General features: G+C 45.0%; 2 protein-coding genes across 4 annotated transcripts in view; one reads left to right on the top strand and one right to left on the bottom strand.

Annotated features, from left to right (window-relative positions):
- Ubap2 (ubiquitin associated protein 2) overlaps positions 1-9023 on the top strand; it is a 107696-nt gene extending 98673 nt beyond the window's left edge. For both annotated transcript variants that reach the window (XM_013026690.1, XM_013026689.1), the window contains exons 20-29: positions 1735-1930; positions 2458-2549; positions 2845-2892; positions 6580-6658; positions 6860-7065; positions 7240-7339; positions 7428-7535; positions 7671-7738; positions 7823-8014; positions 8105-9023. In XM_013026690.1, coding sequence (XP_012882144.1) covers positions 1735-1930; positions 2458-2549; positions 2845-2892; positions 6580-6658; positions 6860-7065; positions 7240-7339; positions 7428-7535; positions 7671-7738; positions 7823-8014; positions 8105-8200 — 1185 coding nt within the window. In that variant the 3' untranslated portion in view covers positions 8201-9023. The remainder of the gene's footprint in view (positions 1-1734; positions 1931-2457; positions 2550-2844; positions 2893-6579; positions 6659-6859; positions 7066-7239; positions 7340-7427; positions 7536-7670; positions 7739-7822; positions 8015-8104) is intronic.
- Positions 9024-10489: 1466 nt separating this feature from the next.
- Positions 10490-17710, bottom strand: part of Ube2r2 (ubiquitin-conjugating enzyme E2R 2) — a 91515-nt gene continuing 84294 nt past the window's right edge. For both annotated transcript variants that reach the window (XM_013026658.1, XM_013026659.1), the window contains one exon: positions 10490-13859. In XM_013026658.1, the coding sequence (XP_012882112.1) occupies positions 13640-13859 (220 nt within the window). In that variant the 3' untranslated portion in view covers positions 10490-13639. The remainder of the gene's footprint in view (positions 13860-17710) is intronic.

Below are 17710 nucleotides of genomic sequence, written 5' to 3'. Positions count from 1 at the left end.
AAGGCTAGCGCTCTACCACTTGAGCCACAGTGCCACTTCCGGCTTTTTTCTTTTTGCTTATGTGGTGCTGAGGAATCGAACCCAGGGCCTCAGGCATGCCAGGCAAGCTCTCTACCACTGAGCCACCTTCCCAGCCCTCAGCCTTCTTTTTAAACTAACTTGACATTTTATATTTTATACTTATATTACATTTTACATTTGGACATTTAAATAGACATTGAGTTTCCTTTTTTTGTGAGTTGTTTATATTTTAGGATCATTTTTGTGTTTGGTCCTTAATCTCTTAAGAACATTGAAATTAGGGATACTAGTAGTCAATTTTGGTGAAAGGTACATATATTCCACTTAGGTTTGTCATATCATTGTTTGTCTTTTTAATGTAGTCAAATATATCTTTTCTTTCATAGTGTACCTTAGATCTTTCTAGAATTATAAAGGAAATCTCACTGTTTTCTCCTTCACTTGCTCCTTGGGGAGCTAGCTGCCCAGGACAGGCTGAGTGGGCCCTTTAGCAACAGGTATAAGTCAGGTGAGCCTGGGGTTTGGTGTCCTCACAGTGCGAGGGGCAGAGATGGCCCCTGTGCAGATCAGTGAGGGAAAGCTTTCTGAATGCCTTCTCAGCAATCAGATGCTTCTCTTCTGGATGGAGAATTTTTCTTCCTTCTATGTAAGGTTGCATGTCTAGTAACTCTTCTGAGCTTTGGAGAGACCTCTTTATTTCTGTGACAGGTAGTCTGGGGTGAAAGTCTGGCTTCTTATAGAAGTTTGAGACTTAGGCGCTTAAGAGAACAATGTGTCCTACACCTGCCTCTCATGAGACCTTCCCCACCCTGCTTCTGCACTGAAGGATTAAGAGTCTCAGGAAATCATGCTTTCACCTGGCTTAAGCTTAGAGAATCATTTCTGCTTGTTCCTTATGAGGAAGGTGGTGGGATATGCACAGGGGTTGAGTAGCGGCAGCCTTCCCCTTTCTTCTAGGGTCTTCATGTTCTCTGGGAGTGTCTGTGTACAGCACACCATCTGGTATAGAGACTGGTGTTGGTCTTATGGTGTTTTCCTACCTGTTTGGGATTTTATGCAATCTGGTGCCTCTTTTCCACCAACCTCAGTGCTTGATGTCCTTCCAGAAAGCAGACCTGGTACTTTCTGCTGAATTTTGTCCTTCCCAGGTTGATCTTGTTAAACAGGCACAGTGATTAGCTATACCCTTTTAGGTAGCAACTGTGAAGCACATCCAGACTCTAGGCTGTTACTAGGTTTGCAATTAAAAGCTTTTCATGGCTTCCTGTGGTTTCCAGGCTAAAGTATCAAGAAGTCTAATAGGAAGTCCAAAGATTATGGTTTGAGCTAGGTTACCACCTGTGAGACCAGTTGGTCTGTGAGGTGAGTTCTGCCTCCATATTTAAGTGGTCTGTGTTCATTTATGGTCTGAAGTTTGCCTAGTATTCCAGTGCCCTGTTTCAGATACCAAAGCACGAGCAACTTGCAGGATTAGAGGCACTGATCACAGTTCAGTGTTAGTGATCCTAATGTCCTACTTTGTAAGTCCTGATGCCCAAATCTGGCCATAGAGAGGCCACAATGATCACTGAGCATAGAGCTTCTGACCTGAGTCCCTGGCACTGTCATCTGCCTGCTGTGCCATGAGACTGCAGGCTCAAAGGCCTGGCCAGTCTCTCCCAGCATCTTCTTCTTTACCTCTAGATCCATGTGTCCTGGCTTTTGTTTTGCCAGCATGCCAGTGTGGAGAGCACCCCTTCCCTCCAGTCCTCGGTCACCTTCTCAACGGCAGCGGCCTCTGCCTCGAGTGCCCAGTCCTCGGGTGTCAGCCTGCCTGGGAGCATGAGCACTGTGAACAGCCTCTGCCTGGGCGGGACCACTGTGAGCGCACCAAGCAGTAGCACCAGGGCCACGCCCTTGGTGACCTCAGGTATGTGCCCCAGGAGCCTTTCTGGTTTTGTAGGAAGGCTGTCCGGCAGAAGATCCCACACTCACTCTTGCCCTGTCTTGCCCATTGTATTTATTGACCTTGTAAGGCTGATCAGCTCTCCCATTCCTGACAACATTTATGCTAGCATGGGCTGCTTCTGGTCATCTTATGTGACCAATTAATTGTCTGTCATCAGACCTAGACTGTTATAGTGGGCTGAACTGCATGACTTCCTTCTGTTGTGAGGAAACAGTTTGTTTCTTACAGTGGTGTTTATTCAGTGCAGTGCGCTCTTTGGCATTGGAGGGCAAGAGAATGGTGACTTATGTTTTGTGTCTTCCCTGGGTCACTTCCTAGCATGAACCTACGCATGCCCCAGGCCCTGCCCTGCCCTTGTAGCCATGGCACATTTGGAGCAGCACTGTCACCAGCCGTGAGCTCAGAGACCTGTGCCTCCTCCCAAAGCAGCCAGGGAATTTTCACTTGCGTGGTGATTGTGCCACCCCATTTCATTTTCCCTTCTTCAGGCAAAGCACCTCCAAACCTGCCTCAAGGGGTGCCTCCCCTGCTGCACAACCAGTACCTCGTGGGCCCTGGAGGACTGCTTCCTGCCTACCCGGTGAGTGCCCAGTGGAGCTTCTGGCTGGCCTTAGGGGCTGGCACCTAGTAGAGCCTGAGGGGCTGTGGGTTGGGCCAAGGGGGCCCACCTTGGGCTGCTTTTCACTCCCTGTCCACCCCTCTGATTCCTTACGCATCTTCCTTCATCTAGGCCAGATCACACAGTAGCTGATCCAAGTCCCATTTCTGCATGTGACTTATGCCTCTGACTTTGTTTTGACCCCTTGATGGGCATGGACTTCCTAGAGGTTGGTAGGTAGGTTGTAGTCACTAATACGTTTTTGGTTCTCATGCAGATCTATGGCTATGATGAGCTCCAGATGCTGCAGTCTCGGCTGCCCATGGTGAGTTGGCCATTTAGACTGGGTCTTTCCCTCTGTTGGTCTTGACTGCTACCCTGCTAAGTCTTCAGGATCACTGGCCTGTGGAATACCCTGACCACCACTGGTGGTGTTCCTGGGATGGTTAGAGTTTCAGTAGATGACTATTATGCGCTTATTCCTGGGAAACTTGAAGGCCTTTGAGTCTGGACCTCTTACTATAATGTAGCTCTTTGGCATCCCCCTCTTTTTTTTTTTTGGGGGTCAGGTCATGGGGCCTGAACTCTGGGCCTGGGCGCTGTCCCTCAGCCCTTCAGCTCAAGGCTAGCACTCTACCACTTGAGTCACAGTGCCACTTCTGGCTTTTTTCTTTTTGCTTATGTGGTGCTGAGGAATTGAACCCAGGGCGTCAGGCATGCAAGGCAAGCGCTCTACTACTGAGCCACCTTCCCAGCCCCTGGGCTTCATGCATGCTTTTGCTTAGCTTTTGGCTGTCACTTTACTACATGAACCACATCTTCACTTCCAGCTTTTATGCTGGTTAATTGGAGATAAGAATCTCATGGATTTGTCTGCATAGGTTAGCTTAAAACCTTAATGCTTAGATCTCAGCCTCCCAAGAAGCTAGGATTACAGGTGTGAGCCACCAGTCAAGCTTTTTTTGTTGCCTTTTTAAATCTCTTGCTGCTGCTGCTGCTTCTTCTTTTTTTTTAATCTCCTTGTCTCTGTCTCTTAATTGGAGTTGTTCGTTCATACCATTTGTATTTAATGTAATTGTTCAGATAAATGGACTTAAGTCTATCTGCTTTCTATTTTTATTCTGTTTCCTCTGTTCTATATATTTTCTTAGAGCTTGTTTTGGGCTTTTCATTACATGTCTTTTTTTTTTATAACTTTATGTATAATATAAAATCCTTTCAAGGGGCTGGGAAGGTGGCTCAGTGGTAGAGCGCTTGCCTTGCATGCCTGAGGCCCTGGGTTTGATTCCCCAGCACCACATAAGCAAAACGAAAAAAAAAAGCCAGAAGAGGCACTGTAGCTCAAGTGGTAGAGCACTAGCCTTGAGCTGAAGAACTGAGGGACAGCGCCCAGGCCCAGAGTTCAGGCCCCATGACCAGAACCCCCCCCCAAAAAAAAAAATAAAAAAAATGTATAGGCTGGGAAGGTGGCTCAGTGGTAGAGTGCTTGCCTTGCATGCATGCGGCCCTGGGTTCGATTCTTCAGCACCACATAAGCAGAAAAAGCTGGAAGTGGCTCAAGTGGGAGAGCACTAGCCTTGAGCTAAAGAGCTGAGGGACAGCGCCCAGGCTCCGCGACCAGCAAAGAAAATAAAATAAAAAATAAAATCCTTTCATGAACATATTTTCATTCCACCTTTCTTGGTATTTGAGCTATTTTTTCATACTTTTTTGTGTGGGGGCCAGTCTTGGGACTTAAACTCAGGGCCTGGATGCTGTCCCTGAGCTTTTGTGCTCTAGAGTAGTGATCTATCACATGAGCCACAGTTCTATTTCTGGCTTTTGGTGGTTAATTGGAGATAAGAGTGTCATGGACTTTTTTTCCTGCCTGGGCTGGCTTTAAACTGTGATCTTCACATCTCAGCTTCTTGAGTAGCTAAGATTAGACATGAGCCACCACTGCTCAGCCAAACATTTTACTTCTATAAAACTGATAGAAATCTACAGTCCGTTGTTAATGCTTTGCTTAAGCCAACTTTTTTCTTTTGTCAGTCATGGGGCTTGAACTCAGGGCCTACGCACTGTCCCTGAGCCTCTTTGTAAGTAAGGCTAGCACTTTACCACTTGAACCACAGCACCGCTTCCATAGCCAATTTTTTCTTTCTCGTGTTCTCTCTCTATTTCTCTCTCTTTTTCTCTCTCCATATATCTATATCTGTATGCTTGTTTTTCTTCTCTCACTGGAGAAGCTGAGGTTGGTCTTGAACTTTTAAGCAAGTTCAGCTGGAACTGACCATCTTTACTGTACCTCATCTTCATTTAAAAGAATGCCCACTTTGATGTCTCACTGTGTAGGTCTAGGGTTGCTACATTACCCTGGCTGATGAGGATGAAGCACTTGGTCTAACCTAGGAAAGCCAAAAGTCACATCAGAGACAGTTGGACCACAGGATGTCATCTTTTCTGTTCCAGAGGAAGGGGGCTTTCTCCCCAGTGAAGTTTTACCTGTCCTTTGCCAGGCCCACAGAGCTGTGTACCAGGAGGGACCCTCTTTTTCTCTACCTTCTAGAGTCATCTTCAGTGGCAAGAGGCTGTCTGCGGCCTTGCTGGCTCTCCAGCAGGTCTCCTCAGAACCCCTAAAGAGCAGCCATGAAAAGCCCCCAAGAGGGGCTGGGAAGGTGGCTCAGTGGTAGAGCACTTGCCTTGCATGCATGAGGCCCTGGGTTCGATTCCTCAGCACCACATAAGAAAAAAGCCAGAAGTAGCGCTGTGGCTCAAGTGGTAGAGCCCTAGCCTTGAGCTGAAGAGCTGAGGAACAGCGCCCAGGCCCAGAGTTCAGGCCCCATGACCGGACCCAAAAAAAAAAAAAGAAAAGAAAAGCCCCCAAGAGCTCCTCAGTGGGGTGCCAGCAAGGATTCAGGCTGCCTTTGGGGCTCTTTCTGGTTTTCTGTTTTTATTCATAGGACTCCTTTGCTTTTTCTTCCATGGAATCTACATTTGAGATATGAAACTTTTAATTGAGTCATTTCATAGCCTTTGCTATTTTTGTGCCTTGTTTTCTCTTCTGTGAAAAGGCTCCTCCTCCTGGGCTGCCTCCTATTGTGTTCCCAGGAGACCCATGGGGTTCAGCAGTCCCGCCACTTCTTGGGGTTTGAGGCTGGGGATTCTCTAGGTTTCCTGGGTAACCTATAGACATGGCCAAAGGATTTAAGTGTCATTCCTAACAAGGAGGAATTTTTTTTTGGGGGGGGGGTTGGTGGTCAGTCATGGGGCTTGAACTCTGGGCCTGGGTGCTGTCCCTGAACTCTTTTTGAACCACAGCGCCATTTCCAGTTTTTTGGGGGTTAATTGGAGATAAGAGTCTCACGGGCTTTACTTGCCTGGGTTGGCTTTGAACCATGATCCTCAGATCTCAGCCTCCTGAGTAGTTAGGATTACAGCCGTGAGCCCCTGGCACCCAGCTTCTAAGGATGAATTTTGTTTGGCTGTGACTCAGACACTAGCTGTGTCCTGAACTGCCCAAGCCCGAGATGGCAAGGCTCTGGGCAGTTCCCGTCTTCAAGGTTCCACTGTGTTTTGGCTTTTGACTCCAAACTGTGGTGCCTGCCGTTCTTCACCCTAGTTGACTACAGCGCCCGTGTGCTGCCACAGCAATGTAGGGAGGTCAGCTGGGAGTCCAGCCCTGGGTGTCTTAGCTGGCATGCTCCCTGTGCTCCTGTAGACTGTCTAGGCTCTTCCTCTCTGATCTGCTTTTTTCAGGTCTATTCTGTTTCAGCAACATTCCTGGCTGCTCTTTATGGAGTTTCTGACACAGGAAAAAGCCAGTAGAGTTGGTTGAGCCTGTAATGTTCATCAAGTACCTGGCCATGGTATACCATAGATGTGAGCCAAAGGGCTTGTCTGTCCACATGCTTGTCAGCAAGGGGGCTCCCAAGTGCCACAGCCCCGTGGGTACCGTTGACTTACAGTTGTCTGTACTATTGCTGAGAATGAGGTGACACCCTTGCCCAATTAGTCTCCTTATCTATCCTAGGATTATTATGGAATTCCTTTTGCTGCACCCACAGCCCTCGCCAGCCGAGATGGAAGCCTAGCTAATAATCCGTATTCAGGTTAGTTGGACTTCAGTGGTTTAGCGCGGGAGGGTATGGGCTGGCCTGCAACTAACCACAGGAGGCTGGAAGGCAGAGTGCTGAGTGTTTTGGTTTTGTTTTAAGCTGTCCATATGGACGCTGATAGCCAGACCTGCTTATGTTTGCAGGAGCCAGGCTGGAATTTTCTCTGGTCATACAGGGTCAGTGTTTATCTTCCAGGTGATGTCACAAAGTTTGGCCGAGGTGATTCTGCATCTCCTGCACCCCCTACCACACCAGCTCAGCCACAGCAGAGCCAAGCCCAGGCCCACCACACAGCCCAGCAGCCCTTTTTGAATCCTGCACTGCCACCTGGCTACAGCTACACCGGCCTCCCCTATTATACAAGCATGCCCAGTGCCTTCCAGTATGGGCCCACTATGTTTGTGAGTATCTGTGCAGTTCCTTCCCCTCTAGAAGGTTAAAAACCAGGACCTGTAGTACAGATCCTGGAAGCAAGGTGTGGAAGAAGGCATTATGAGCCCATTTCGTCTCATCTAGACCATCCCCATCTGCCTTCATGTCCAACATACACTGCGCTCATCTGCTTTCTCCACTAGGTCCCGCCAGCCTCTGCCAAGCAGCATGGTGTGAACCTCAGCACCCCTCCCACCGCTTTCCAGCAGGCCAGTGGTTATGGCCAGCATGGCTACAGCACTGGTAAGGGCGCTCCCCGCACAGACACGCACACACAGGGCAGGGCAGGACTGCTTAGCCACACTTGGCTTCTCCCACTCTGCTGTGCTAGGTTATGACGACTTAGCCCAGGGGACAGCCGCAGGAGACTACACCAAGGGGGGCTATGGCGGATCATCACAGGCACCAAACAAGTCCGCTGGTTCTGGGCCTGGCAAAGGTAGTGTTTATCCCTGCTTCCCAAGATAAAATGCTGGAGTAGTCATCTCCTTCCTGACCCTGTGTCAGGCAGGGCTACCGCAGTGGCCCTGGAGCTGCGTCCAAATGCCAAAGGAGGAACTGCTTTTCCTCCTAGGAGCATCTGCATCTTCAAGTGCCACTGGCCTCCCTGATATGACTGGTTCGGTCTATAACAAGACACAGGTGAGGGGATGAACCAAGGTGGGCAGGTAGGTCGATCCAAGTATAGCTCAATCTGATCATCACGTTGTCATCTTTGCCTGGCAGACCTTTGACAAGCAGGGATTTCATGCAGGCACGCCTCCACCTTTCAGCCTACCCTCGGCCTTGGGCTCCACAGGAGCCCTGGCTCCTGGAGCAGCTGCTGGCTATGCACCCCCACCATTCCTGCATATCCTGCCAGCCCACCAGCAGCCTCACTCACAGCTGCTGCACCACCACCTTCCGCAGGATGCCCAGGTGAGTGCAGTGATGCAGGTGCCCTCCTGGCCCTGGCCTGGGGTTTCTCCTCCTGCTCTGACAGCCTTTTTTCCTCCTCTTCTTCTTCAGAGTGGCTCGGGTCAACGCAACCAGCCCAACTCCCTGCAGCCCAAGTCTCAAGCTTCCAAACCTACCTATGGGAACTCACCATACTGGACAAATTAGACCCCCGAAGAAAGGGTGGGCTCTGGGGCAGGGCTTACCCTCGGCAGGAGAGAGCACACGGAGCACATTTCTGGGAGCCCAGTGCCCTTGAGACTTGTAAACGATGTCAGCTGAGCCTCTACGGGGAGCCTGCCTCCCAGACTTGCTATTGTATGTAATGTAATTTATGTATGTATTTGTAAATGTGATAGAAGCCTGAGGGAGTGGGGGTATGGTTTCAGGTGGCAGCCAACTCTGCTCTCCTAATTCAGACCCCTCCTCACTGTAGCCAAGTAAGCCCCTACAGCTCTTCTGCCTTCAGGCATTCCACATGGCCCCTGTCCTGGGAGCTGCGAGGGGCAGCAGCCACTGGAGGACTAGTTCAGGCGGTTTGAGTACTGGGGTCAGGTACCAATGAAGAATCACGACTTATCTCCCTGTGAACCAGTATTTGTTTTCTCCCTTCTGTAATTACTTTATACCTCTGTTTTTGAGAAACTGGTCCTTTTGTCATTTGTCAAGGTCCCTCTTCCACCAAATCTTGATCTGGGAATAGCAGAGATGATCCCCTGCCCAACATAAGCCCAGGGCTTCTGCTTGGTCCAGTCCTATCCCTAGAGACTTGCCTCTTTCTGGCCGACCATTTTACAAATAAGTCAAACTGGGTCTCAGATGTTCATCCAGTCAGCTCCCCTTTGAAAAAAGAATCAAAGATCTGCTTCCACTTCAGTGAAAGCCCGTCTCCAAGTAAAGGCTCCTCTATGCCAGTTGTCCTGCACCAGGTAGGCAACTGTTTTGGGGGTTTCCCCTTGCCCAGATTCCACCTAATAAAGTTCTGAGAGCATGCTTCGTCTCTGTGTGGTGTGGCTGAGGGGTGGCACCCTGGAATTTCCTGGGACCAATTAGACCTGGCAAGCCTATTGGGTAGTTCCTTCTCTGCTGGGCTATCTCAGCCCAAATGTTATGGCTGAAAAGACAAGGTTCTTCAGGGTCCACACTGTTAATGAAAGTTAATACAGCTTGTCTTGACAATTCAGCTCAGTGTGGCTTAGTGTAGAGTGCTTGCCTAGCATGCATGAATCCCTTGGTTCTATTCCTCAGTACCACATACACAGAAAAGGCCGGAAGTGGCCTTGTAGCCCAAGTGGTAGAGTGCTAGCCTTGAGCAAAAAAAAAAAAAAAAGCTTAGGGACGGGTGCCCAGGCCTTGAGTTCAAGCCCCAGAACTAGGGAGGGGGAGGGGGTGGAAATCAGGCACTGTCAATAGGACTGCTAGGAGAGGGTAAGTTCTTCTCCAAACCTCTTTAAAACCTGGAGTAAGCACAGGGTTAAGAACTATGGTGTACCTATTCTCTGTATCTCCAAATAGTGTATACCGCCAGTCAGGGGCTCTGGTGAGACAGATGATTCAGGAGTGATGTTAGGAGGCTTGTTAGAAGTGATGTTAGGGTCTGAAAATGTTACTCCAAGAATTACAGCCTTTAATTTCAATCCTAAATCACAACTTCAGAGTAGGCTTGTAAGCAAAATGGAGTGCTGCTGCAAGCAAGTACAGGCTGAGTATCAGAAGTATTCCAGGATCATTTCAGATACGGATTGACAGGTACTGGTCAAGTTACTGTTTCAGAACTGGCTAGAGGATCATGGAATTCTCCCCCCCCCCATTTTGATCAGAAATAATGCTCAAATGGGACACAGACAAGAATCTGGCTAGAAAAATGGCAAATGTCCACAACTAAAACTTAATAGGGACTTTTATTAAAGTGACCTTACTTGATTCCCTGCCATTTACTAGCGACAGAAAGTTGGGAATACAAATGACAAAAACAAGATGTTTCCGCCCTCTATCTCTTCAGAGACTTGTGCCCTATATTTCAGAATCCATTTTAGCAAATGGCCATGTCTCATTGGGGACAGTTATGTTCTAGGAAGGTCAGCCAGTTTTTGTGGTGGTTTTAAATTTCAACTGAGCATCATCAAGGTAACAAAATTTGAGTCCACCTTTTAAGCCCTCCCCACCCCCACCCCCACCCGGGGACCTGGGCCTAGAACTTGAGTCTGGGCGCTGTCCCTAAGCTCCTTTTGTTCAAGGGTTGCACTCCACCACTTGAACTGCAGCACCACTTCTAGCTTTTTCTATGATTATTTGGAGATAAGAGTCTCATGGACTTTTCCTGCCCAGGCTGGCTTTGAACCACGATCCTCAGATCTCAGCCTCCTGAGTAGCTAGGATTACAGGCGTGAGCCACCAGCGCCCGGCCATCTTTTAGTTTTAACACAAGGAAAAAAAGAGGGTCATGCCATGGGGAAGTAGCAATACAGGTATATTTTATTTCACATTTTATTAGTAGACAGATGGGCAAAAAAAAAAAAAAAAGACAAAACCACTAAAGGGGAAGTCAACAGAAAATGCATCAGATAAATCTTTTCTCATAAGTTAAACTGAAGAAAAACATCTACAATTTCATCTACGAAAACTATTAAAGTCAGGTGTATCTTGCTGGTTTCAGAGTAGTTGAAAATTGCATCTGAATCTTTTTAGTTGTAAATGTAAACCTTTTTAAAAAAATCAGGATAGGAGGGTGGAGAGTTAATTTTCAGCAAAGAACTATAAGCTGTCCCCTTCCAATCTTTTACTAGATACATACTCAAACGTAAAGAAACCAGCAAGTAAAAGAGCAAATAATTGCCAGGGAAGGGGGAAAGAAAAGAAAGGACTAAAGAAAAAAAAAAGGTAGAAAAGAACTCTGGAATGATAGGAAAGGAAGGGAAACTGGGAAAAGCAACAATGGAATCATGATATTATACTTTCTCCACTGAGCTTCAAAATACATGGAACTGAAGAGAATTCACTGAGGCCTCAATTAGAATCAAAAGCAATCTAAAAACAAAGGACTCTGAGTTCATTTCACACCAAATAAGCAGTACAAGTGTACTCAAAAGGTTCTGGCGTGAGCCTGAGACTCCCATCCACTCTCCCAAAGAGAAAACATACTCAAGTATTTTTCCACTGGATATGTTCTCAGGGACAAGTCTGGAACCAGCATCATCTGGGTTTTATAACTCATCTAAACTATCAGAATGTCTACCTGCCAACAAGTCAGTACACCCCAGTCTCCTGGAACTGGTTGTATCATCAGAGGCACACCCAGCCAACAACAGTAACACCAAGAAGTGCTGAGAGGTACAACTTCCACTTGGCTCTCTGGCTCCCTGAGTCAACATGCAACACATGCTAAACAGGGCCTAATGGGACAGCTGAACATCACAGCACCTCCCAAAATGCTGAGGTGCCTGGACTAACTTGGGAGTAAGACGTTTCAGCAGTAAGTAAGGGGAACAGAAGGCTGAATTTTAGAGCTCTATGAGAATGAGACCAACCTACTAGCTGTAAACTTGTGGGGTGGGGAGGTAAATCAGAGCATTGAGAGGCTTTGGCTCTAGGTTTGCAGGTTATCTGGAAGCATTAAAGTGTGGGGAGCAACAAGCTAGTTCTAATATCCTTTTAGGAGAGTTTGCACTCCTGCACAGCTGCTCTGTTCCTCGATTAAGTAATCAAGGGTACAAATAGCAGCTCTGGGGGGATTAAATAGAGATTCTGGGACCAGGCTCAACAGAGTCCCTTAAGAATCATAGCATGTTAAAACATTCCCATTTAATAAAAGACCAAGCTTTAGAGGCTAGAGAGGGCTTCTGGGAAATAGCATATGTTTGGGAGAGTTTGAAGAGTGAATGAAAACCCTGAGATCAGAAAGGAAGGAGGAGCTACGGAAGTAAGGATCATCTACTCTGGACATCCTAGGATCAACCTATTCCTGTCCCTAATCTGCCCTTTGGTTCTTTCTGAACTATGATCTGAAGAAAAAGATGATACTGGTGCACAGGGATCTTATGCAGGACTGCAGTCAATCCTTGCTGTTTTCCTTCTGAAATCTGATTTTGCATTATAGGTTTTCCCCAAAGAACAGTATGAACTTGCATACCCTAGTAATAAAAATCACCTTCAAATTCTGAAGTCCCTGGATGGTGAAGGCTATTGGATCTCAATCTTGATTGAAGCAACACTTGATTAAGACCTGGGAAACAAAGCTGCAATTGTATGGTCAAAAAAATCTAGCCTTGCCTGGGCTGAAAACTGCCAGCAGTCACCTCCCTGGGCCCTACCCTACCAGAAAAGGAAAGCCCAGGGGAAGCTCCATGCAAATTTCTGTTTGCACTCCACAGCCAAAGTACATTGAAAGAAAAAAATCCAGATCACATCCAATTTGAAGAAAGCAAGAACCAGTCACTCATGTCTCACACATTTCCACATTTATCACTATAAGCAGCTCAATGAAAACCAAAACCTTAACACATGCACCTAAGATTAATACTGAGTAGTTAAAAGTGGCTAAATTAAAATAACAATTAACAACAAAATCTCATGGTGAGAATGAATCTTTGAGGGGAAGGCCAAGTTAAATACATAAACAGATGTTTTCTCTCCCAATCGTGGCCACCAGTAGTTTGACTTTTTCCCTCAGTAGCATCAACCAAAACTGGTGTGATTTTTTTTTTTTTAAAGAAAAAACCCTTTGTTCTCATCACTAAAAATCCACACATTTCCTCCCCGTTCGTCCCACTCCCTGGTGGGGATAAAAATAACCCTACCTTTAAAATAAATAGCAACCAAGTGCTCAGGTCTATGTAAAGTATGAATATTTATTTCAGGCTTTAGATCCCAATTGATTTCAAAAAACAAAATCTGATTTCTCTCCTCAGAATAACTGAGGCCACCATGTTCAGATGATTTCATGGAGGCAGAAGAAGCGCATTTCATCAGGCTTAGCATGAAGTAAGTCCCTGATGCCCGCCATATCCCAGCCTTAGGAAGGGAAAGAAACAAAATTTACTACAATGGGTCTGAACAAATATGCACGCACACTAATGTAGATGAGCAGCTAAACCTTGGCAAAAAAAAAAAAAGGAAAGGATTTTTTAGTTTGTTTTGTGGTTTTTTTTGTTTTTGTTTTGTTTTTCCATTTTCTTTTGCTACCCAGTATATATGCAGCACTTATGAACTCCCAATAGGTTCCCAGCTTTAAACACATTAAATGTCTTTAACTAATTCTTCAGGAATCTAAAATCAGACCAAATGTGTTTTGCTGTGAACATTCTTGTAGACACAAAGTGAGGTGGGAGTTTGGATGATGGTGGTTTTGTAGGGGGGAAAAAAATCAATACAGTGATGGAAGGATAATGAATGCAAGAATTCAGACATTCTGTGGAGGGTTACTTTCTCTCCATTAAAGGTCCATAAAAAGGAGCAAACTGAGATCCATAGGGGAGTCAGCAGGAGCTGTCTGTTTTCCCCACCCCCTGTGAATAAGTTTTTGCTGAGGGGCCACTGCTAGGTCCCCACTTGGCTCCCCTCCCTTTGGCCTGAGACGGCAGGGCAGTACAGGGCCATTGAAGGAGCCCGTCACGACTCCTCATTCCCAGAATCATCATCGTCGTAACAGTCGGCATCTTCCTCCTCCTCATCTTCATCATCAATGTCATCATCATACAAGTCGTCATAAAGCAAATCTGAGCTGTTGTCATTGGAAGGCACTTTAGTTTTGATGCAGTATTCCGCCAGAGTTGTGGGGACCTTCACGCCATCTTTTTCTGCTTCGGCCTTAGTGGCTGAAACCTGTTTCCTGAAGGTAGGATGACAAAAATGATTGTTAAGTCTCTGTCTTAAAGATGTATTTTATAACTGGCTTTAATCAAGACTCCTTCTCCATTTGCTTTCCAAACTTTGTTGCTTGCCTAAAAGTATCCGGCAGATTCCCTGTACATACACAAAAGGCCTTTAATATGCTCACTTAATAATGACCTTTTTGGGGGGGGTAAAAAAACCTGAAAAATTTGAAACAATGGTGTTCTTAAATAGTAGAGGAAGGGTTCCTTTTTTCACCACCAAGTCGTTATGCAGCCCTTAATAATTAACAATCATAATAAAATCCCAGTTTATGCTGCAGTCCAAAGCCCACTGCTTTCTTTAATACTAACACATTCCGGCCACCTAGGTCATTAGTACTTTATTTTCTGGTGGTATAGAAACAGAACCCCAGGCGGTCAAGTACTCTAGTTTCCTGTTTAGGTTGGCTTCAAACTGTGATCTTAAGGTCTCTGCCGCCTTCGTACTTAGTATTACAGACATGACTCTCCGGCACCCAGAGAGCCCAATCTTTTTTTAATGCTTGGATATAGATGCCTTTTCTGTCTAGATCAGTCTCTTCCTTTGATCTCCCTCCTTGGTTTATGTCAATTTAAAAAGGCTTTCCCTGAGTGGGGGGTGCTTTTCCCTGAGTGGGGGGTGCTGCACTAGATAACTGAACTATACCCCAGCTCCATGGGCAGCTCAATGGCAAGTAGCCATCTAGTCACTTTCATACCACTCTTCACATTATTCTCCATATATGATTAGTGTGAACTAGGTAACTTGTGGGCAGGGACAGAGGGGAAACTGGGAAAAAGTGAAGGAATGGGTAATATTATACTCATTACCTGACTTATGAAATGGTAACTCCCCTGTGCATCACCTTAATAATAACAATAAAATGGGTTTAGGTGTTTTTTTTTTTTAATTTTTAATTTTTTGGCCAGTCCTGAGGCCTGGGCGCTGTCCCTCAGCTTCCTTTTCCTCAAGGCTAGCACTTGACCACTTGAGCCACAGTGTCACTTTCGGCTTTTTCTGTTTGTGTGGTGCTAAGGAATCAAACCCAGGGCTTCATGAATATGCAAGTACTCTACTATGAAGCCACATTCCCAGCCTAAAATTGTATTTTTAAAAAACAAACTAGTCAAGCTGGGCACCAGTGGCTCAAACCTGTAATCCTAGCTACTCAGGAGACTGAGATCTGAGGATCGTGGTTCAAAGCCAGCCAGGGCAGAAAAGTCTGTGAGACTCTGATCTCCAAAAACTACTAGAAAACCAGAAGTGGCACTGTGGCTCAAGAGGTAGAGCGCTGACCTTGAGCTGAAGAGTGCAGGGACAGCGCCTAGGCCCAGAGTTCAAGCCCCACAACCGACAAAAAAAAAAAAAAACAAACAACTAGTAATCAAGATTGGAAGAAAAAGTAAACAACTTGAGTTCAAATCTCCGTACCACCCAAATCAAGAAGAAATTAACAAAATATCAGAACATCAGTTTCCTTGAATATACCAGTGTTCTTGAAACATTTATACAAAATAAAACGGAAGGATTACTACCAAACACATTTTATGAAACCAGCATTACACTCATCCCAAACCAATAAGGGGCCCAACAACACAAGACCAATCAATCTCTGATGAACACAGATACAAAGCTCCTTAATAAAATACTTGCCAAGAGAATTCAGCAACTAATCAAAAATAAGTCAGTTTTATCTCAGAAATGCAAGGCTGGTTTAATATATGTAAATAAACATAATTTAACAGAGCCAAAGACAATCACAAATGATTGTTTCAATAGATAAGAAAGAACCTTCAATAGAATCTAACATCTGTTCACGTTTAAAGCTGTGGAGAAGGTAGGAGTAGGAAGAAAGCACCTCAACATAATAAAGACTTTATGGTACAGAAACCACCAATTTCAAGCTTAAACCATTTCCTCTGAAATCAGAACAAGGCAAAGATATCCACCCCTTTTCAATATATGGAATTTCTAGCCAGAACAATAAGTCAAGAGAAAGACATAAAAGAGAGGATTCACATAGGGAAGGAAGTCAACTACCCTATTTGCAGACAACATGATCGTATATCTAAAGGACCTCAATGACTTCACCCCCAAGCTCCTAGAGTTGACCAATAACTTGGGCAACTAGCAGGATACACAACCACAAAAAATCAGTAGCTTTTTTGTATACCAACGATGTTACAATCAGAGGGAAATCAGAAAAAATTCCATTTGCAATAGCCTCAAAAAAAGTAAAATATTTAGAAATAAACCTAACCAATGAGACAAAAAATACCTCTATAGTGAAAACTATAAAAATCTAAAGAAAGGGCTGGATGCCAGTGGCTCGCACCTGCTACTAGCTACTAAAGAGGCTAAGATCAATTATCCTGAGAGGAAAAAATCAGTGAAAATCTAATCTCCCAATTAAACACCAAAGAGCTGGAAATGGAGTTGTGACTAAAGTGGTAGAATGCTAGCCTTGAACACAAAAGTTAAGGGCCAGTGCCCAGGCCCAGATTTCAAGTCCCAGGACCAGCATAGTAAATAAATCAATCTGAGGAAAGAAATCAAAGATGACATCATGAAATGGAAAGAACTCCCATGCTCATGGATAGGTAGAACTGATCATGTGAAAAGGGCCATACAGCCAAATGATGATCTACAAATTTAAAGCAATTGCCATCAAAATCTCAATAATGTTCCAAATATTAATTTGGAACAACAAAAGACCTTGAATAGCCAAATCAATTTTAAGCAAATAAAGCAATGCAAGTGGTATCACAATCATAGTCCTCAAACTACTGCAGAGCTATAATAACAAAAACAGCTTGGTATGGCACAAAAACAATTTCAAAGATCAATGAACATACTAGATGACCCAGAAATAAAGCCATATAGTTACAGTTATCTGATATTTGACAAAGTATACATACAGTAGAAAAAAAGATAGCCTCTTCAATAACTGGTGTTGGGAAAACTGGACATCCATATGTAGAAAACTAAAATGCATAAGTATCAACTCAAAGTGTATCAAACACCTCATTGTCAGACCTGAAACTTTCAAACTACTAGAAGGGAGTAGGAGAAACATTAGGTCTTATAGGTATAGGTAAGAATTTTTTTAAAAGAATCCCAGGGAGAGAGACAACAAATGGGATTACATAAAACTAAAAAGGTTCTACACAGCAAAGGACACAGTTTCTAAACTAGAAAAGACAGCCAACAGATTAGGATAAGATCTTTCCCATTAGGTTCATCTTATTGAGACAAGGGCCTTTCTAACATTTTGATCACATGGGTTGAACAATGATAAACTCATCCTGAAGAGTTGGAGTACAAGTATATGCCACTGCAACTAGCTCCATTCTCCTTAACTCTATATTTTAAACCTTAAAATACAACCTCTAAATACAGTTCCAAAACAGGCACTGTGGCTCAAGTGGTAGAGTGCTAGCTTTGAGCAAAAAAGAATCTCAGGGACAGTGTCCGGACCCTGAGTTCAGCCCCAGGTCTGGCAAAAATAATAATAATTTTTAAAAAAGAACATCAGTTTCCTGATTTAATCTGGAAAGATCCTCTTCTGTCCCTCCTAACTCGCATACATTACATACTGTTGTTCCTGAGGCTTCTGGCTTCACTCTGCGCTCTCACCATTCTCCGGACACATCTTACCTGTTCCTATGGTTCTAGTCACTCTCCATTTATAGTGATAATTCTCAAATCACAAGTCAGCTATTTCTTCTGTGTTCTAGCCACTTTAAACACCAAATGTCTTTTGGATGTCCAAAGGATGAACCAAGTTCAAATGTCAGTACTGTGGAGGGGAAGGGGGCTTGAAAGTTT

This window comes from Dipodomys ordii, unplaced genomic scaffold (assembly GCF_000151885.1).
Source record: "Dipodomys ordii isolate 6190 unplaced genomic scaffold, Dord_2.0 Scaffold95, whole genome shotgun sequence".
Classification (NCBI taxonomy): Eukaryota; Metazoa; Chordata; class Mammalia; order Rodentia; family Heteromyidae; genus Dipodomys; species Dipodomys ordii.
The sequence above is the reverse complement of the archived record's forward strand: the minus strand, read 5'-3'. Positions and strand labels throughout refer to the sequence as shown.